This window comes from Patiria miniata, unplaced genomic scaffold (genome assembly GCF_015706575.1).
Source record: "Patiria miniata isolate m_02_andy unplaced genomic scaffold, ASM1570657v1 HiC_scaffold_5, whole genome shotgun sequence".
NCBI classification, from domain to species: domain Eukaryota; kingdom Metazoa; phylum Echinodermata; class Asteroidea; order Valvatida; family Asterinidae; genus Patiria; species Patiria miniata.
In genome coordinates, this window is record NW_024037072.1 from 30,807,099 (window position 1) to 30,828,729 (window position 21,631).

Here is a 21,631-nt window from a genome sequence, read left to right on the forward strand (position 1 = left end):
AGCACAAGTTATCACTCAACCGTGAGGGAGAGAGATGTGAGAGACGCTTGAACAGTATTGTTGCTGCTGTACACCCAACACCCATGTAAAGGCAATGTAGGTTTCAAGTAAATAAATAAAATCAATCAATTTGGGATGCTAAAAAGCTGAATTGTGAAGGACGCAGCTACAACGCGATCGAGCAGAAGCTAAAGTAAAGGCGCCTTAGGCAGCTGCCATACAACCCATGTCTGACCACGGAGCACAGCCTGAGATTGAAAGTGTTGATTTTTGTGAAGGGAGGAAAACCTGACACCCCGGAGAAAAACCCTCGTGGCTCAGGAGAGAATAAACGAACACATATGAGCCGGCCAGGAATCGAACCCAGGACACAGCGGTGAGAGGCGAGCGCTTTACGCATTACGCCGCCCGTGCCACCTGAGCACAATCAGATGAAAACTAAGCAACTTCATGACATCGACCTGCAAACAAGTACGTGCAAGGCCAGTCTTGCGCACTGCTTCCATTGTGAGCAGGCCTCATCATGCCTTCCGTTGCACTGCATGCAGTCCAATAAACTCCACTAAGGGCAGCCTTCAAAATTGACTACGCGAACTGTTCGCGAACTTCGCGAATATTTCCAGAGCTAGCCAGTTTGCAAACTTCGTGGAGCTACTCATCCATCCGTGGTCAAGTTAATGAGGTAGCGCGAAACTTGCGCCTTTGTTATGTTAATGGTCGTACTGAATAATTCACAGCACTTGCACGTCTTATTATCATAATGCGAAGTCAGCGAACATGCGTGCCGATGTATTTTCCAGAGACTGTTCGCAATCAGTGTCCAGAAGTAGCATGTGAAATGTCGATTTTTTTATTGCAGGAATTAGTCAAACAACCGAACGGATATTTGGACAACTTTCTGTTTTGGTATTATATAGATGTTTCGGTATTATATAATGCAATCACTCAATTGTCAAAAATAAAGTTGAAGGAAACACCAATTGTCCAAAAACAAATTAACGTAAAAACACGAAAGATCGTTTTAAAAGATCGTTTCAAAAACTTTTCTCTCCATTAAGTGTAATAATTATTTTGATTACTTTTTTACAATACTACCCGGGAACCTAAATTACGGTATTATGCTTAACACGGTTCAAGTAAATGAAACATTAAATGATTGAAATACATTGTACATGTAATTATTTTTATTACCTTCGGTTTAAAAATGAACCGAACGGGTTTGGAAAGAAATGCGAATAAACTGAAGACAACTGTTGATAAACTCTCCATCGGGAAGTACAGAAACTGTCACTCATGAATTTTTACGAAACCCACACGTCACTAAAATATCCTTGGCAACATTGTTACTATAGATATGCCTTGCGCAAGACAACCTATATATGGGATGTGTGGGCGGGTCTTATTGTCTATCAATCAAATCAGTTTGGCGCGAACGTTTCCCAGCTCATCTCATTGGTGGTGAAATGTCGTCATGACGATAAACCTGTCTGTCTTGCGCAGCGCCGGTGACAATTTCAAGTTCCCACGCCCTTATATTTTGGCGAGTAGCCAAACTGACCAGAATCCTTTTGCGCCAGACATGACAAAGCATGCGGGCGTCGTTTGGAGCTGCCGACGGCTGTTTACTGTAGAGGTTGTATCAGGCTACGTAGTAGCTACGCGGAGTTCGCGAACCTCAGCTGTGCTGCCGTCGTGTTCCCCGTGCCATTATACATCGACCAACGTATAAAGGTTGCATGGGACCTGACTTCCAGCGCAATGTGTGCTCAGATTAATAATGCCCATTCCTTTGGGTCGAACTACTGACTGCGTATATTGGGCGCCGATATCAAGGCATTCCGAAGGGACGGCTGGTCTGGTGCAGTGTGAATTTAGGGGGAAAAAACGGACAGTTGGCCATAAATTGTGACCATTTGGAATTTTTTTTTCCCGGAACAGAATTAAGATTTTTAAAACATGCTTAAAGTATACAAGTATAATGTAAATCTCACTGAATTGAAACTCCAAATTCGGCCATTTAAATTGTTGTATCTCCAAAATGCAAACACCTATGAAGCTAGCTGATTCAAGCTCCATTGATTTTGTTGTGTAATTTTCATCATGGTGATACAAAATAGGATAATTTTATTTTTCGCTAAAAATGATATTCGTCGGACGCCCTAATCCAACATCTTTGAAGAATAATAAGTTCTGATCATCCTTTCCAAACTATACAGACCAATTCCCGGTAAATAAACTCATGGGAAATTCCCGCGGGAGGTTTTCGCCCCACCGCCACCCCAGCAACCGTGCACACTAGACACATTTATAATAACTCCCGTGAGCGAGAAGCAGTCGTTCCACCCTCCAATCCAACCCCGGGAAATGTGCCAAAATGTTTGTGGGCGGCCGGACACACTCAGACAATTTCGAGAAAAAAAATACCCTCACGTTTCTCGTAGATGATGGATGGCGTTGAGAAAAAAAGCTCACTCGTGAAATTCACCACAGTAATAGTTTCGTAAAAGTAGCTGTTCAACTGAACTTACCCATATTCAGTACAGTATATTTATTGTGGAAAATATTCGCAGCTTTTTATTAGTTTATTTCGTTTACGCTGTCGGCCTGAATGACAAAAATTCATGTACATGAACAGCCATGTAAATAACTCGGGACTTTCCCATTTTGAGCACGCAATGCATGAGCACGCAATGCATGAGCACGCAATAACCGTAGTCAGCTCCAGGCCGAACAATGCACCGAGGTTATGGGAACACATGCACATGTGATAGGGCTCCCGCGAACATTGCAGAGTCTATCACCAAATGCAAAGAAGCACCCGTATCCAGTGAGAAATGACACGAACGAGGTGCAGAATTTTGCCTTCCTTGGCCGACTGAGTCTTCACATCGTAGATCAGATGAGTCTACATGTTGTTGATGTACTAATCATCTTGCCTATAGTACTGTAGCAGTAGCAGACCAACTCTGCAGCCGCCCATGATACGTGTAGTGTCTACATTCCCATTATTATTATGCCCAATTCACTTCGATGTGTATCAATTATCATACAATTTAAGGTAATCGTGTATATTATAATAATTATAGTTTTTGATTCCCGTTCATAAATCAAAACCCTGCCGTCTAGCTCATATTCAACATAATATCTTGGTGAACTTTGAGTTCGATGATGCAATAATAAAGTAACTTACTAATTTCATATTTATTTACTCATTGAACTTCAGTGTAAAAGAACAATCATATTAGAAATGTACAGATCCTAATGGAGATCTTTGACGAGAAGAAAATTGTAAAAATTTAAAAAAAAAAAAATAATAATAATGTACAAGCATGCAAAATCCACCCCCCTCCTCAAAATTGCTTTATTTCAGACTCATGAGTTCACCCGAACACAATAAAGAAAACAAAAACTGAATCACAATTTATCCGCCCATAGAAGTAAAAGGCTTCAGAATTCCATGGGGAGTAAAAATGCAATCATACATGATATAGAACACATACATGTGCATGCACACGTTGTACTGTACAATCCGAAAACATTACAATTGCGCTTGAAGTCAGCTCCCATGCGACCTTTTACATGTTCGCCCATCCATTGATACAGGGATCACGACGGCAGCACAGCTAGCTAGCTAGCTGAGCATGAGGTTCGCGAACTCCGCGTTTCAGCCCAACAGCCTGCACATTAAACAGCCATCGGCAACTCCACACGATGCCTGGCGCAAAACTGGTCTGGCTGGTTTGGCTCCTTGCCCAAATAAGAGCGTGGGAACTTGTGAAGCGCAAGACAGACAGGTAGATCGTCATGACGACGGCATGTCACTACCAATGCGATGAGCTGTGTAAACGTTCCCGCCAAACTGGAGTTCACTGATAGGCAATAAGACCCGCCCAAACATCCCATATATAGGTTAACTAGTGCAAGGCATTTCCATAGTAACATTATTGTCAAGGATATCTAGTGACGTGTGTCGGCTTCGTAAATATTCATAAAACAGTTTCTAAACTGCATAGTCAAAGTTGATTTAACCGTTCTCTTCAGTGTCTTACTATAATAATTTCTTTCCAATTCTGTAACGAAATTTTCATATACATGTATGTTTTGAAGAAACGGGAAATGATTTATTCTATCCTAATTGGACGCTTTTTATTATCCCTCTAAAATTACAGTTGATTTTTTAATTGCTTTTACGGTCATTAAGCATAAAGATTAATAATTGTTCGGCTAAAATATTTGCGTTTGGGTGCATTACCTCCTTCAAAAGAAAATTTGTTATGTATTGCTAAGGCATTTAAAAAAAGACGGAAGTATTTATTTTCGGAGTGAAACTCTGAGCATGGCCGGGGAGATCCGCAGCAACTTGAAGTTGTTTTATTGATAAACGTATTAGGCCTGATATACTCCTCTTCAATTCTACCTTACGGAGGAAAAATAGAAAGGGCTACATGCAGACAACATCACCAGTAAATAAGTTCTACAGAATGCGGAAATCGGAAGCCATGGATAGTACACTTTTCCGTATCACGACAATCGGTGCTTAATTATATAAAAAAAGTGCAGTTCATATACAAATAATATAGATCGTATTTTGAGGCGAAACGCTTTCTGAAAATACATTTTGGCAGTCTTTGTGCTTGATGAATACCGCAGGTGTGAAGTTAAAATATTGCCCAAGGGCCAAGAAACTTGCGGCAAGGAATTTTCATTCCGATTTCAGGAAGTTGATTTCAAGTTGTCAACATTATCAAACGATGTGACGGAAATTTGCCACTTATCAAAAAATATTCGGGAACACAGCGCCTTGCTAGCTCCTGGTTTAACAAATACCGCCGACGCAACTAAGCCTGAATATTACCGGAGCACTGACCGGTAGCTTACGCGAACTCCGCGTACGCCAGTTTCGCGCACTTCGCGAACCCAGCAGCTGTAGCATATTAGCATAGTTTTAGCATAACAAAGGCGCATTGTCATGCGATGCAAATGAACATGCACAGCTCGAAGTTTACTCCTAACTTGGAATCAAAATTAGTTCGCGAACTTCGTGAGGGCTCAATTTTGAAGCCTGCCCTAAATCAGAATGACTTTATTTCGAAGTGAGAATTTCTGGAACTGAATTCTCCGGTATTTCACAGAGAAACTGTACACATGAGATGAAAAGCTTGTCCTGAAAGTATCATTTGACCCTCTCAGACTCCAAAAAAAGTAGAGATCAGGAGAAACATACATATCCTGGAATACCAGACATGTTCCTGTTTACGGTTAAAGTTGCATTCCCTGTGCTATTTTTTAAGTTGTATCTATATTCTTATTTGTCTAGCAATACCAAAGTTTTGCACTCTTGAATGAACATCACCTGAAAAAAAAATGGCCCATGTTTAGTTATTGAATTATTACGTTACAAATTTATCCTGGGGTAGTCTTATTCCCGTTCCACAATCATATGTATTGATAATGTTCAGACCAGGAACCAGTCTGCTCACAAAGTGGATCTGTTTCTGCCCAAGACAAAAACCCTTTTTTCAGAGGATAGCAGCCGTCCAAAAAAGCAACAACAAAAAAGAGTTGAAACATGCAAGTTGATAATTTATTAAGAAAAAGAAAATCAAACTTGTTGAAGAGCCTGCAAAATGCAACTTTGAACTTTTTGAAGAGAATTCTTACCCTGATAGTGAAGGAACATCTTGGTGAAAGGAGGCAAGCGAACCAGGTACTGCAGCACCGTGCCGCTGTTGGAATAGTGGGAGCCATAGTGGTAGGGCTTGGTCCAGAACATGGTCTGTCCCATGCGTAGTCCCTTGAACTTCTGGTATTCTTCCTTTAGGAACTGTTCACAGAAAAAAAAAGTGATACTCCACTTGTACTAATGGACAAACATTCAGCAACAAAGAATTAGCGTGTGCCATTTTGCATATTATCTTCAGAGAACAAAAAAATTATAAAAAAAAATTATATAAAGGAATTGATCAGAGCATGGCTTAACCCTTTTCTTATCACATTGTTGACTTGGTTCTCCCCAAGACCAAATTGATTGCTCAGTCACGCGGAAATCACTAGAGCATGAAAAATGGACAAGTTGAAAACTCACTTTTTTCAACCCAGATTTTCACTGCCATGGAGTGATTTTAATCAAAGGTGTTGCTTATCGAACGTTACTCTTTTATGTGATGTAAAAATCAAGGTCATAATGTGCAAAAATGAAAAAGTTGTGCCTGTTGAGTGCTCCCTGCCTACATAAAGCAGGATTGACCGACTGTGACTTGATATACAGCTATGCTTTGACTGTAGGAGATTGATATGCGAGTTAGTTGCTTTTGTCTGTTGATAGAAATTACTAGTTGGGGTGTCTACAGGGAACATGATCTGACTGTTGGTGACCAGCCTGTGTATAACTTATGTGAGGGGAAACAGATTGAATTTCCGACTGCCTTAAAATGATCAAACAGTAGGAGGGATTAATAATGTAAACTTGCCTTGTAGTTTTCCTTGTAGCGATTTTCCATGGCCAGGGACTGGACTGCCACTGGCTTAGTCAGGTCTCTGCGATAACGTAAACAAAAATGCCTGGATAACAAAGATTTATTATGGCACATCGAATGTGTTATCTTTGTCTGTTGTCTTTTATTTAAGTATCAACAAAGTACACTGATTATTTAGTTTGTTCATTGAAGAAACTGACATCCGTTTTGCTACTAGTGGCCCCAAAGCAGGATTTAACCCTAACCTGCCCAAATCCTCCAAAATCCTCTTTGCAAAATGGAGGATTTTGCTGGATTGAGGCTAGATGGCAAAATTGTAACGCCGATTTCGGAGGATGCACTGTGTCAAGGTTTTGGGCCGCAACATTTATGCTCAGCCATGCATAAATTGAGGCCTATATTACACTTGAAATCCACTGCACTCCAGGATGTCACTGGCTCTGCCTCAACATATTGACAGTAATTGCTGGAGCATTTTGCAGTATTGCGGCAGTGGTCACCCCTCCACGGACCACATGCAGAATTGAGGCTATATCCTATTTTTACATGGAGGCAGTTGGAGGATTTTGCAGGATTGAGGTTACATCCTAGCAAAAATGCCTTGGGAGTTAGGGTTAACGATGTGTATTTTTGTACACTGTAAAATGTTTGCTTCTTTTTCTCCAGATACAAGGTAGTTTTGGGTTGAATTTAACCCTAATCCTCTCAGATTCTACAAAATCTAAACAGGTTCAGGTGGATTTTGACAGATTCAGGAAGGTATTGCCCAGCCACTGATTATTTAACACAAAGCTTCATGTATAACCTTGAAAGTTGAAACCAGTCCAATCACAGAACCCCATTTATACTCCTGGGTGGAGGGAGCCAATCATAGTAAAGTGTCTTGCCCAAGAACACAAGCATTTTGAAACCCACCAGGGTCCAAACCAATACACCTTCACAAACAAGTCAGACACAGTAACCACTGGACCATGGCACTCTCTCTTTTTTTTAAATACCTGTATGAATTGGGGTCTTCAAGATCCAAGAGTTTACTGGTGTAGTCGCTCAGTACGAAGGGGAAGACTGGATACTGCATGAGGTCATTGAAGGAGCGTCCAGCCAGCTTGTTGAGCTGGGTCAGATACTCAAAGTTGGTCATCTGACCCAGCCGCCAGGCCTGGGTAACGTCTGAGATGTCGTCAACTTCCACAAGGTTGGGCAGGTCGCAGGATTTGATCTGCTGGTACAAGGTATCTCGCTCCTGAAGAGGGTGGGTTTTAGCAAGAACAAACATTCCATTTGACAAATGCTCTTAATTTAAAAGAAAACAATGTACAAGAAACAATCTTGGGTCAAATGTTAACCCTGAAATCCAATTTACAAATACGCGACACTGTCGCGCGGCAATGACGTATGTTTTTATTAATACGAATGAGTGCATGAGTGACAAGACGCATGATTTTGTCGCGTAAATGTAAACGCACTCATTGATTTGTGTGCATTTATAAAAACGCATGACACTGTCGTGCGACAAAGTTGTGTATGTGTAAATCGGCCTCAAACCTCCTTAATTCTCCAAAATCAACCAGGCAGTTTTGGAGGATTTTGGAGGATTGAGGCTGTATTCCATTTTAGTGCCTGTTGATTTTGGAGAATGCATTGTGTCAAGGTTTTAAGCTATACCTTGTATTGTTTATGCTTAGCCATTCATAAATTATGCCTAGATTATACTAGATATCATTTACACTGCTTCTGGATATCATCCGCACTGCTCCAACGTGTCAGAGGATTTTTAAGGATTGAGGCAGTGGTCTACCCTCCACTGATTGAATTCAAGAAATAACGGATGATTTTGGAGAATTGAGCCAATTTTTACATGGTGGCAATTGGAGGATTTTGTAGGATTGAGGATGGTTCCTAGTCAAAAGGGCCCAGTGGGGTAGGGTTAACAAACTACAAACCTGAGACTTTGGATGCTGTGAAGAGGGCCTCTTAATGTCTTACCTTGGTGTTCTCAAACGCCAGCAGCAGTGTCTGGCCGTTGATGAGGAAGATCTCCAAGGCATTGTCTCGAAGCTGGTACCAACGCAGATGCAGCTCCTTGATGTCCTCGTACAGCCAAGAGATGGTCATCATGTCACGGTCAAAGGGGTTGACCTATCAAGACGGGAAAAAATGAGAGGTTAAAGGGACCCCAATATGAATTTTATCCTGGAGCATTTTGTGTGCAAATTTCCATTCCTTTGAAATATGTAAAAACTTTTGAAACTCCCTTATTCAGTAAGTTGATTTTGTAAAATACATTTTATTTGTGATGGACTGGCATTCCATCCAGGGTGAATAGAAATATTCTGTCGTTTCATGCCCTGGAAATCGGAGATAAACGCCGGCCTGATGGGCTATGCATATTGGCTCGTGACAGACTTTACTTCACTGAAATCCCAATGGCAGAGAAACACCCTTGAGAACAGCGGCAATATAAAGAATGAAAATAACGGTAAATAGGACACAGGTGGATTGAAGGATTCCGTTAAAATAACTTTGAAATGGCCCTTTCATGGGACTCGGCAATAAGAGGGTAATTTCACAAAGCCCAGAAAAAGGCCAAAGCCCACATAATATCTGCGGAACAATTTTATAACATTTAACCAGTTCATGTCGAATGACGTGTATACACGCAAAGGTTTTGCGGTGTTTGGAAGGGGCGACGGATAAACACGCAACGAGCGAGGCCAAAAATATCAGGGTGTGCTACCCGCAGATGACAGCCTAAACCCGTCAGGCATCCCGCGCCTGCATCTGGTCATGTCAAAATAATCCCGGCGCGAACTGGTTAAATGTTTTGAAAGCATGTACAAGCATGAAAGCAAAGGGGTAAAATATCCCTTCTTAAAGAAATTATCAAGTATCAGCATATATGCACAATAGAAAAGGAAATAAATAATAAAAGATATTTCAAAAACTGTCTACTTTAATGATTTATTGACTAATCAGCTCAAGAATTGCAAGAAGCTCAGTGATTGGGGCATACCTGGGCGTGGCCGCTGTCCAAAACTTCCTCGCTCACAAAATACATGCTGTTGACGCCTGTAACAAACAAAACAATCTCAACAGTTTTAAATTCAAATTATTAATTTCTTTTTTCCAGTCGAAGAGATACTGAATTTGGCCAAAAAAAGTGATTAGCCTTCACCTCCACACACACAGACAAGTGTGCAGTTGCCTGCAATCAGGGACCCCTTTTTGTCCCTATTTTGTTTGTACTTCAACTTTTTAGGAAGACCTCCCATATGTTTTGTACACAAATCCAAATTGGGGACCTCTTGGGAATCGGGGACCCTATTGTGCTATATTGTTCAACGTCCCCTATTGAATGCAGAAACAAACTCACCCCCCCCCAAAAAAAGAAAAACAACAACATTCACTATGGATCAGCACCAAATGAGAAAACTTCTCCAATGCAATAACAAACACTCATTTATTACCTTGTAGGAGATCACCCATGTTCACCGAAGCTGGCATCACTAGCTTGCAGAAGAAAGCGTCGCTAGAAAAGACACATTTATTCAAAACACAGGTCAGCAGATATTTATCTTGTTTCAATTTCGGACTAGTTGGGCAATCAAAGGAATCTTCTTTATATCTCTCAGTGAAATACTAGTTTGTAGGAAAACCACGGCAAAAAAAAATAAATCTCAAATAACAAATGAAGACAAGCCAAGCCTAACAAAGCTGGTTCAGATCACTATAAGTCAGAGTGCACAAATTCTATTCAATGGATTCAGAATGGCTATTCACTGGAAGCCTTTGCATGTATCCGGTCCACACATTGGGCAATAATTAAAAAATAATAATAATAATATGGGGGCTAATCATCCTTATTTCAGCTGAGAAGCTGAATTGCAAAGGACGCGGCTACAACGTTGTCAAGATCAATAAGATCAATAACAAAAGAAACTAGTGCAACAACAATAAACCTACTTAGGCCAACAACAAAAAAGGCTCCGGTGTCTGGAATGAGTACGCGTCGCCGTAGCCATGTGAGATGATGTCTCAAAACCGCCAAACTCACTGGTTTGACTGGCATCCTGCTGCTGCACAATTTTAAAGTGTTTTAGATGGGGTAATAATCGAGTATAAGCTTTATGTGGCCTCTCTGGGCTCCCATATATTTTGCACTAAATTTAGTCAAGCACCATTTGCAGTCATCAGCTGACATTTGACGAAAAACAAAAGGTAAAATTTTTTTTTTTAAAAGGCGCATGCCGCACAAATTTTGGGGCAAGCTCCATACCAGAAACCGAAGACTTTTTTTTGGCCTAATATTTGTTACCTCCAATATTCTCAATTACAATCTGACATCTTATAAAAGAGGAATTGCAAAAAGCCTTTTTTTTGTAATCCACACAGGAATAAGTGTCACTCTTGAAAAAAACAAGGCCACAAATAACATGCCTTCTCGTGAATATTTATTGGAATAACTAGACATTGAGATTTTGCATAAAACTTTGTGGATTTTCTTACAAAATATTCCTTTAGTAACTTGTGTTTACCTGAATCAGACATTGGTTGACAGTGTACTTAACCCAACAGCAAATGTATTACATTGTATACATTTTTGTAACATTGTATTTAGTCCATGAAGAACCCATAGAGTGCTTGTGCCCTCTCAGGCGGTACAGGGTGGTCTGGGACGGTACAGGGACTACCCCTGCCACTGTCTTGTGGCTGATGGGATTTTTTTTTCTGTGTACCTGATCTTCTCATTCTTCTGTAGCCTCCTCTTGAACTCGGATGAGTTGGAAGACTGCACACCGTCCTCAAAGAGATAAGCCAGGGGCACGGTGGGTCTGCCATCGTCGTTGGCCTGGGGCCTAGGGAGGAGAAACTTGGCCGGGATGTGGAGGTGACAGCGTTGGAGGCGACGGCGGACACGGCCGGGGCCTTCGGTGGGATCAAGCTGCCAGGAGGAGGGGTAGGTCTTGGGGTCATACCACACTGCCCTGAACGGTGAAACAAAACAAAAAAGGGGGGGGGAAAGGTGAACATTTTCTGATCATTTCCCTTCACTACCCTTCCTTTCTCAAATACATTAACTTTCATTTCACACAACGGACTCAATGATAACCCATGATGGCGCTTCGTTACCATTGTGGGAGCTCTGTGGGGTTAGACAAAGTTTTGTGCACTAAGGATGTCACTTTGCGTTTAATTTTGTAAACATTTAGCAAATATTCTAAGAACCGTTTAAACGTTTAAAACATTTAGAAATTCGCAAAGGCTGACGCACGATCATTATGTCTGCAGACAGTCAGTACACCTGCATGATTGACAATGTCAATGACATGATAAATCAACAATGGCAGTCATTGATAAAGTAAAAAGTTAACTACATATACTACACATGTAGGTGTGCCCTGAATGTAATCAAGTATTGAAGTGCTTCAAAGGTTTTGTAAATTAAATAGGTTTGAAAACATTGTTCATTATTTGTGCTACGTAGGTTTAACCCAAAGGAAGACTGCGTGAACGTAGGTCCCCTTTTTATAATTCGGTTTTCGTTTAAATGTTTTTGGAAAATTTGTAAACAGATAAAGAATTCTTTTCATTTAAACGTGTAAACGTCACATCCTTAATGTGCACAAACCTGTGGCAATGGTGCTGCTTAACAGTTAGCAGAAAAGTTCTGCTTACGAAAATTTTGCTTACCTTAGCTAACCTTACGCACTATTTCACGGCGTGGATGTGCTAATGGTTGCACGCGCATGGAGGTTTCTATTGTTCCGTCTTTAATTTAAGCAACTTTTTCCTCTGAGGTAAGCATGCCTTTTGCTGTGCTCATGCTTATGGGTTCCCATGGCACAGAAGGAGGCTCTGTTAGCAGAAAATTGTGTGCTTAGCAGTGCCATGAAATTTGGCCCAGGTGGCTGTGGTAATACATTCAAGAGTGACACCACTCCCTCCCCCCCCCCACCCCTCCCAGTGATCTCCTCCTTTCATTTAAAACTATTTGAAAACCAAAGGAAAAAAGAACTGCTTGCTACCTTTCATGTGTCAGGCTCTCAATCAGGTCCTGCCAAGCAGACCTGACGTCCAAGGAACTAGCGATGGTGCTCTTCAAAAACTCCAGGAAACGAATTCGCTGGCCGTTCTGGTAGGCAGTCACCAACTGAATACAAAAAGTCATTCAGAAGAAACCCAAATAGGAATTGAGAGAGTTGTACCGATGCTTGGTGGACAAGAGATGGTCATGCGCAGAGATTTTCAGGAAACTGATTTAGGATGGATTGGAGGCTTGTAAATCTAACAGGCCCTGAATCGGCAGGAAAACATGAGTGCTGCAGATCATTCAAAAGGTTTGGTTTTACCTGTTTAACTTTTTACTTTCGCCTTTTGGTTGTAACCTTTCCGGCGGCCATTTTCTGCGGTAAAACCAGGATTGCACGAGTTGCGCTCAGGTAGTACGCACATGCTTCGGCTCCTTCGACCAATAGGAATATCAAAATGCGCGTGTGTCTCTTCTTTTAAAATGCGTGCAGCATGCACGTGAGCGTGACGCCACCGCAGTAAAAGCTTCCAGTTCTGGCCTCCGGATTCCGATATATAAGTCAGTTCTATGAACTGTTTTAAAAGGATTTTAAGTAACTATGAACTGTGTTTAAAGGATTTTAAAGATTAAAACCTGACTTAAAATTTGAAATTTATTTTGAAAAGCTCTGGCACTTTGGGTCATTCTATAAATGAGGGTTCTACATTTTTTCCAGTTATATTCTGGATGCACTCCATAATGTATTCTTCACCAAGAGAGATTAAGTGAAGCAAATGACCTACCCAGCAATAAAAATTTGTTGAAAGTCATTTTAAATGAAACTGGAATGGCAAAGTACAAAGGTAACAGGGACAGAAAAAATGTCATACTTTGGACCCTCAATTCACTGAATGACCCATTCACACTTCCCCTTTGTGTGTGTTGTCTGCCTTTCTGCAGGAATCAAACTGACCCTTGAGTGACCTTTAACTGACCCTTGAGTGACCTTAAACTGACCTGTGTGACCTCCATGGCCGAGTTGGCCACCTCTTTGGAAAACGGGTCCAGTTTGGACCATGCGACAGCAGCCCCATCTAACCGCTGCTTGATGTACGCTTCTTGCAGCGATCCCTCCTCTGCCACCATCTTCTCAAGTTCCTGTGTACAACAAACACATTTGTACTTGGGTTGCAGAGCAACAAGGCTAAAACTCCAATTAGAAACTGGGAACGGGGCCAGATACGCCCTTCCTTTTGCTCGCCCTACTCCACCCCCAGGTATTATTCTGGAAGACGCTCAATTACTCAAACTTGATGCCCAGTTCACTTCCAGATTGTGACTTGAGCTTGAACAAACGGCACCTTGTAATCTCTTGTCTGGCTATGTTAACCCTCCTATCTGAGCAGTGACAGACAGTCAAAATATCAATCCTCTTCCCCTGCCATGCCTTTTACACAGGCTAGTCACCAACAGTCAGATCACATTTCAAGCAAGCACTGTGACTGGTCAAATTCAGTTAACAGACAAAAGCAGGCAAGTGGTAGACACAGCTGGCTTTTCAATCACCTACAGTCAAAGCATAGCCGTATCAAACTAGGTAAACAGTCACAGCCAGTCAAGCCTGCCTTAAGTAGGCTGGGAGCTCTCAACTGTGAAAAACAGTCACTTGATTGATTTTGAAATAAACAACAACTTGGCACAGAATGTATGTTTACATAGGAGGATTAATAGAATTTTACTCAGCTCAAAAAAATATCTGCTTAGCACAATCCAGGTTACCAGCTAACGATCAACACAATGTATATTGCTTTGACTGGTACTCGGCTGACTTCTGCTTAGCAAAAGCATTTACTACGTAATTCCTTAGGCCCAGTACTTACTATTTTGACTCTGTCCTGCGTGGTGGAGTCCATGTCTTCCTCATACAGCGGATGGAAGCCGCCTTTCTCCAGCAGGTCCATCAACTGTTGGCACAGCACCAAGTTGGCTTCTGTCAGCTGGGTGTGATTGCGCAGCAGGTCAAACAGGAACAGCTCAAACTTGCCCAGGTGTTGCTGCAATGGGGGGGGGGGGGGGGTGAGGAACAGTAGATGACAACATGGAAACTACAAGTGTGCTAACTCCTTACAAAGAATACTTTCCTTCATATAGGATAGCGTCAGACACAGGCATTTGAATGAATGTGCATGATTGGTGCACATGAATGCAATCTCATTAGTGACTGCGGTGAGCTTTTTTGCAATGTTAGACAGTAAAAAACCAACAAGTACCAAGTGGTACAACCCACAGCGGCCGGGTAACGTGTGAAGACGGCTTACGGCACCGTCCATGCAACTGGGCCGTACCGGTACCTCAAGAGTACAGAAAACAAAAACGAATGGGGCGTGATCTAATATGCAAAAATACTCAAATTAGACGCATGCGCAGCAGTGTTTGCAAAACCAGTTTTCAAATGCAAATACTCGAGCTGCATGCATACAATATATGGCCGAGTAAAGTGTCCACCAACCAACCCACTAACCAGCCAACATAAGCAGCGCAAGCCCACGGCGTGTTTAACACCGCCGTGAGAAAAAAAGATGTGTTAACAAATACAAATGCCTCACTGAGCCCATTTTAAATAATAAAACTGCGCTGCACAAGTTGATTTGGCAACAGTTTCAGAATTTATGCTTGGAAACAGGTCGTCTTGGAAACAGACTCTTGATCTTTGACCTCAACAGCAGTTTAGCTGTCTATTCATTTTGGGCGAGGCTTCACCTCGCTCGCTTCGAGGGGCAGGCGGCGTCAACCAAACAGCGACAATGCGTTTTTCTCCAATTGTGATGTCTATGGTCTCTCCCAACTCTCTCTTTGTAACCATTGAGGGGGTACTTGTGCACAGAGCCCATCACTCTTGGCTTGAAACCCACCTGTAGATTTGTGTTGAGTACTGCCTGGAGGATATGGTTAGCCCTGGGGATGCACGCCACCTGCAGCATGTAGACCCTGATGGGTGTGGCTTGCCATGGCGCCATCATGTGAACCAGGAGGCGGTGCAGCTGTAGTCGTAGCGTATCCCGCGATGACCATAGGATGCTCTCCCACTGCTTACGCTGGCCCAGCTTTCTCTCCTAAATAGAGGGAATAAAAGTGACTCAGATTAAACTGGCAGGCCACTTAAGACAAGAAGACTGGGGCATGTTGGAACAATCAAAACATTTTCTTTCATTCTTGGCTTCTGCCATTCATCAATGTAGTTTTCATAAGCAATCAGGGTTCGACTTTAGCGGTAGCTCGCTCGCCAAACGCGAGTAAGAAAAATGACGGATTAGTCAAAACTATTTCCGAAGTAGTCCACCTGGTGAGTCAAAATTATTGTAAATAACATATCGTTTATGACATTCTGGGGAAAACATTAAAAAAATTCTATTACGGACTAGTGAAAAGGTCTGCGGACTAGATAAGAGTCTGTTTCACTAGTCCGGCTGGCTCGTGACAAAAAAAAACGTTGAGGGCGAACCCTGTCAATGTATACTTGGTGCTGCCTGGGAGATTGTGGGAATATATTTTCACAAACATGCCTGGGTGGGATTGGAACCCACCACCTCCCTCCCAGCTTGCCTGGGCCAGCTGGCCGGTTCGTATCTCCAAAACATTTAAGTTGGAATGGTGTGTTCTCGAACTGGTACATTCCATTGCTCCACAGAGAACAGGCAGCATTCCAAAAGCCCTTGATGTAATGGTCCAGGTCAAGCAGCCAGTAGGTTTTGCTCTAGGGCCTGAAAGTTTAACACGTCGTACGGTTCCATCAACGCTGTACACGTGGAGTGTCATGGCCGAGCAATTAAGAGCACCGGACTCAAGATCTGATGTTTCTGATCAGCAGAGTGTGGGTTGGAGTCCCTGTCTTGACACTTGTGTCCTTAAGCAAGACACTCAACCATTATTGCTTCGTCCTTTGGATGGGACGTAAAGCCGCAGGTCCCGTGCGTTGTGTAATGCAGGTAAAAGAACACTTATCACTAAGAGAAGGGGTTTTTCCCCCGATATTTCTGGAAGCAGCTGTTCGCTGCGCCGCAGCACCTTGTAAACCCTTATAATAAACATTTCAAATACTTGATTTACCCGTCTTTAAAATAAATTCATATTAATTAGCACCTAGAGCACCTTATTGTTGGTAGATACGTGCTCTATATAAGATGCTGATATTATTATTATTATTACAAAAGATCGCAACGCACCATACTTACAACGCAAACTGCACTAGGGTATCGTGTATTGCGCTAGCATGGCCACCGCAACGGAGCAGCGCATGTGCAATGACCCTTCTCTCAAGAAGCTTACCATGGTTGCCGTCAGAGCATCGGTGAGGAGATGGAACAGACGCTTAGCCAGTTGAGTCAGTGTTGGATCGACTGGCTGGATGACGCTATCGTCTAAATGAGTAGAAGCTGAGGAGTTGACGAGATTCATACGACCGGAAGATAGAAAGAAAAACGGAAGGCTGATTGGTTTGATTGACTTTATTGCCTTCTTCATCTAAACAAGACAAGTACATGGTTTAGTCTTTCGAAAAACCTCATTTTGCATGAAGCAAGTTTGATCAAGGTTTTTACAGCCGTTTCCCTGTAAATCCAGTTTTTCGATCAGCATCATGCTGCTTGATATTGTCTTTGTTCCTGTCCAATTTATGACTGCTCTTCCTTTGTCTTAGTGTCTGTATCCAAGTAGCCTACTTGTTATGCTTACTGGAGGCAGCTTCCCTCCATTAATGGGACGCTCCAAAGCTCGCTTGGGTATATAACACAATGCAGTCAAATGACGTGTTCAGGCACGTGGGATGGGCAGTCAGAAATGGACGTCTCCCAGAAATGGTGAAAATTCGTGGTAGTTGCAATGTCGGATATTTAGTGTACATAAAAGTTCTGCAAATGGGCTGAACATTCTTTTTTAAATTGTGTTCACATCACTTTTTAATGTAATATGCTTAAATTATTATTGCAACAATTCAGGTTTAATAAAAAAGAAGGTTTTTAAGGTTTTTAGTTAATTTTGTAACGATTGTTAAGTGCCTTGAATGTCATTTTGACAGATTCAGCACTATATAATATAGTTATACCTGTTAGTGGTAATAACAATAATAATAATAATAATGATAGTATTTATTAAGTGCAAATTCTATGGTACCTTTGGGAGACATGTTGTCGTCAGTAATTACACCTTAAAGGGAGACACCAGACATTAGGGACACATTTCAATGTCTCCCTAATGTCACAGCTCCTGTTTAGAGGCAAAATGTTATGTCGCAAATAGGCAAGATCGATTGCTCATGGCCAAAACATAAATATACCAAAATTTGTGGGGTAGGATAAGGTAAAATTGGGGTTAGGTGACATTAAGTGTGCACAAGTCTATGGGAATGTCTTCCAAATGACCGATTTCTGTAATTATTATACTACCTACCACACCTGTATGTACCTGCATAATATATATTGTGGGCATCTGCGACCTGAACAAAAATGCTGTTATTTTGGTTTCCTTTTACACACAAAATGATCTGCCCAGCAAGTAGACTTGCTCCCAGTCCAAACATTATCAATTTCTGAAAGGGTGATAGACCCCAGTTTGCCAAGCTAGAACTTAAGGCTTTTTTCCCAACTTTCACTCGGGAGGTAACACACTGATTATACAGTATTTATACGTTGGTGAAGGGCAAAACCTAATTTGAAGCTAGAACTTAACTATTGTCTGCTTCCAAATAATGCCAAATTTATGGTATATATACCATTACCAAAAACAGGCCGATTTTTCCATTAAATATCTCATGCAGAAGTGGAAATCTGTTGAGTTGTTAGAAATACAGCAATTTAAAGAAATATCTATTTGTCGTGTTGAAACTTGAAAACAGCAAGGATTGTACATCTTTCAATTAAAGTCTAACAACTGACCTCTCTGCACCACCAGGTTGACGGTCAGCAGGCAGATTCTCTGGAAGCGTTTGGCCAGGAGCTGCTCGCCGGCCATTTCTGGTGTTTTCTTTCGGCTGGCCGGCCGGCTGGAGGAGGACGCTGCGTGCACTCTCTGCATCCTGAGGATGGTGTCCAACTGTGACGAGTACCGGCGATCTGTGAGTGACAACAAAATAAGTCACGGAACTCTGTTCTTGCATATAATTTTCCTGACCGCATATGGACGAACACAAAACATAAACTCATAAAAAATATAATGCAGAAAAGCCCTATGTTCTGTTCATTGAACAGTTAGAATTCTGTTTATAAATATGAATAAAAATAACCATCATTCCAAATTTTCTCCATACCTTCTGCTAGCTGCCCAAAATCTGAGAGGCGCTCGTGTTCAGAGCTCAGCGACATCGTGTCTTCGAAATTGGACTCCGATATCAGGGACATGCCAAACTCGCTGGACCCTATGCTGCTGGTTGATGTCAAGCGCCCTCTAGTGTCTGCAAGAGAAACGAAGATTTGGAATCCATTGTGTAACTCAAATATGTTATGGTTAAATGGTCAGTGTGCAGAACTTTGTCCCAGGCATGCAACTGGGAAGTAAAAAAAGTTGAGGAAATTCCAAGATTTACAAGACTTTGTACAGCATTTCTCAAGTGTGAGGTGAAAAACGAGGAAATCAGCAGATCCGAGAAAAAGTTGCCTGCTTGGCCACTTTCAAATTTCTACGTTTTCCATAAAATGCAAAATAATGTCTCTTATTTCAAAGGCACATCTTAGAAAACACCCGTGTAAACCGAATTGAGACCAATGCTTGTCATTTTTTTTGGAAAGGATTATGAAATAAAGCAGGCCTACACTGTCAACCTTACCTTTGGGTTCAGAATCGGCAGAATTACGTCGCATCCATTTGTATTCCTCATATTTACGTTCTGAAAAAAAAAAAAAATCAATATTACTCAAAATTAAACAAGGCAGAATAACATTTTTGAGGAAAGCCTTCAGAAGACAAGCCAAGACAGCACTCAGACAGTAACTGTACAAAAGAAAATTGACTTAAACATAAAAACAATTAATCTTGTCTTAATAAAGGTACACGTACGTTTTTGTTTAAAGCAACAAAATTACTCAGATCTTAAGTAGAGTACATAACAACTAACAGTGTCGTCGTCAAGTCACTTGAGTTAAATCCGAGTCAATTTTAGCAAAACATCTCTTTGCTCTGCAGTGCCATAAATTTTCTCTTTTACCATTTTTGAAGTCCCAACTGACATTCTCAGTGTCTTACCCGAGTAACTGACGCTCCTCTGTAAGCTCATAGATTTCCTGCCTTTAGTGACGGCCGAGTCCACGGCCATGGCGGTGGCCCTGAAGTGGTCCAGGACCTCCTTGACGATATAACACTGGGTCTCGTACACGATCTCTGGGATCACAGAACCGGACCCTGTCAATACAAAATGGCATTCATCATGACACCTTGACATTGACACAGCATGGCGTTTATCACAACAAAAAAGTAGTGTTGGGGGAGACCAATTGGGGGATTTGGATGCACTGCTGATGACGCCTGGGCCAATTTCACGGCGCTGCTAAGCACAAAAATGTGCTTAGCAAAGAAAGTCTGGATTATAAAAGCAGGTTACCAGCCAAAACTCCATGTGATGTATATTGCTCCTGATTAGTATTCAGCTGTTGTTTGCTACAGCATGAAAATCACGCGGAGTTTTGGCTGGTAACCTGCTTTTATAAGCCAGGCTTTTTGTGCTAATCAAATTTATTTGCTTAGCAGCGCTGTGAAATTGGGTCCTGATGTTCACATGTTCACACCTCGTATGGGTCTGTGCTCCTTTAGAATAAAAACAGCTGTGGGTGCTTCATGCTAAAAATATACATGCACTGAGTGTCTTCAAATGAACCAAAGGCCACACAGATCAGGTCATGTACCTATACCTTCTTGATCACTTAATATCCCTGCATCAAATTTTTTAGAACTTCGCTTGTACAGAATGTATACTTGGCATTTTTATCCTACAAAATGGAGACTCATCCAGAAACTCACCGTGCCTCTTTCGGTGTTTTTCTTCCATTCCTCCCAGGAGCAGCATCATGCTTTCAAAATAGTCAAACTGACTGCCAGAACTAAATATGGATATCAAAAAAACACAGTCAATCTAAACTCGACAATGAAAAATACAGTAGAAGTAACACCATTTGGACACAAATTTTCAAACACTTTTTGTGCTACTACATTTAGGTCTGGTGAAACAGATTAAAACTACGCTCACGATAATTTTTAGGTGCCGTTTTCATCAACTGTTTGATGGACTTTTCTTCAAAGTTATAATTAAAATAAAATTACATATTGTGGAAAAATCATTAAAAAATCAAATTTAGTGGGATAAATCGTAAAAATCTGAACTTTACTTTTGTAGGAAAAGTCAAAAAGTCGGTTTTCCGATTAAGAGACATTTAACATATTTTTTTTTAAGATTTAAAATAAGAAAAATGTTCATCCTGTTAAGATAGTGGTTTATAATGGTGCTAAACATTTTCAAACTTTAAAATCGTCACTGGATATAAATGAAACAAAAAGACCCAAGTGACAATGGAGGGGGAAAACTAGAACAAAGTACCTGAAAACATGATTGGCAATGCACGACATGAAATGCTGTATATCCTTGATGAGAATTTGTATTGTCTCTGGTATTCTGGACTCCCCATCTGGTAACTGTGGAGACAAGATCTGGGCAGTGCCGATTGGTCCATTTCCAATGTCCGGTTCCCCGGGTTCTCTGTCAATAAATCCATTAACCGTTGCTGGCCTTACGGTGCCAGGGCCCATCTTCCCAAGTAGCTGCTGATCTAATTCTCTGTTTTCTTCTGGATCGTGCGTCTCGTCTTCGTCAGAGGATCCCGTGAGTCTGGCCTTGACGACGCTAGGAGGAGTTTCTTGCATCCCGCCATTTGCTGTGTCTGCATCGTTTGGCAATGTTCTTGATTTCTCGCTCATGGTATCCTCCTCTTGGTTGTCGCTTGACCTCAATTTCAAATTCAATGAAAGAAAACATTTTTTATCACACACTGCACCTTAAGGACGTTGACATCAAATAACAAAAATTACAATGAGCGTGAAAAACTGACAAATAGTCTGGAGGCTAATTAACAAAAAAGCAAAGTCTCTGAGGGAAAGCCGTAAAAAA

At 41.5% G+C, this 21,631-nt stretch overlaps 1 protein-coding gene across 2 annotated transcripts in view; it reads right to left on the minus strand.

Annotated features, from left to right (window-relative positions):
* LOC119741916 (lysosomal-trafficking regulator-like) overlaps positions 1–21,631 on the minus strand; it is a 79,121-nt gene that overhangs the window by 11,010 nt on the left and 46,480 nt on the right. Inside the window, exons 24-41 of one of the 2 annotated variants that reach the window (XM_038217864.1) lie at positions 21,065–21,469; positions 20,491–20,561; positions 19,720–19,875; positions 19,304–19,363; positions 18,788–18,931; positions 18,417–18,593; positions 16,813–16,919; positions 15,399–15,599; positions 14,367–14,540; positions 13,504–13,644; positions 12,503–12,627; positions 11,213–11,461; positions 9,944–10,005; positions 9,490–9,545; positions 8,463–8,615; positions 7,475–7,719; positions 6,471–6,537; positions 5,662–5,824 (exon numbers count right to left, since the gene is read on the minus strand). In XM_038217864.1, coding sequence (XP_038073792.1) covers positions 5,662–5,824; positions 6,471–6,537; positions 7,475–7,719; positions 8,463–8,615; positions 9,490–9,545; positions 9,944–10,005; positions 11,213–11,461; positions 12,503–12,627; positions 13,504–13,644; positions 14,367–14,540; positions 15,399–15,599; positions 16,813–16,919; positions 18,417–18,593; positions 18,788–18,931; positions 19,304–19,363; positions 19,720–19,875; positions 20,491–20,561; positions 21,065–21,469 — 2,756 coding nt within the window. Of the gene's footprint in view, positions 1–5,661; positions 5,825–6,470; positions 6,538–7,474; positions 7,720–8,462; positions 8,616–9,489; positions 9,546–9,943; positions 10,006–11,212; positions 11,462–12,502; positions 12,628–13,503; positions 13,645–14,366; positions 14,541–15,398; positions 15,600–16,812; positions 16,920–18,416; positions 18,594–18,787; positions 18,932–19,303; positions 19,364–19,719; positions 19,876–20,490; positions 20,571–21,064; positions 21,470–21,631 lie in introns of both variants that reach the window. The other variant, XM_038217863.1, reaches the window with a different exon arrangement.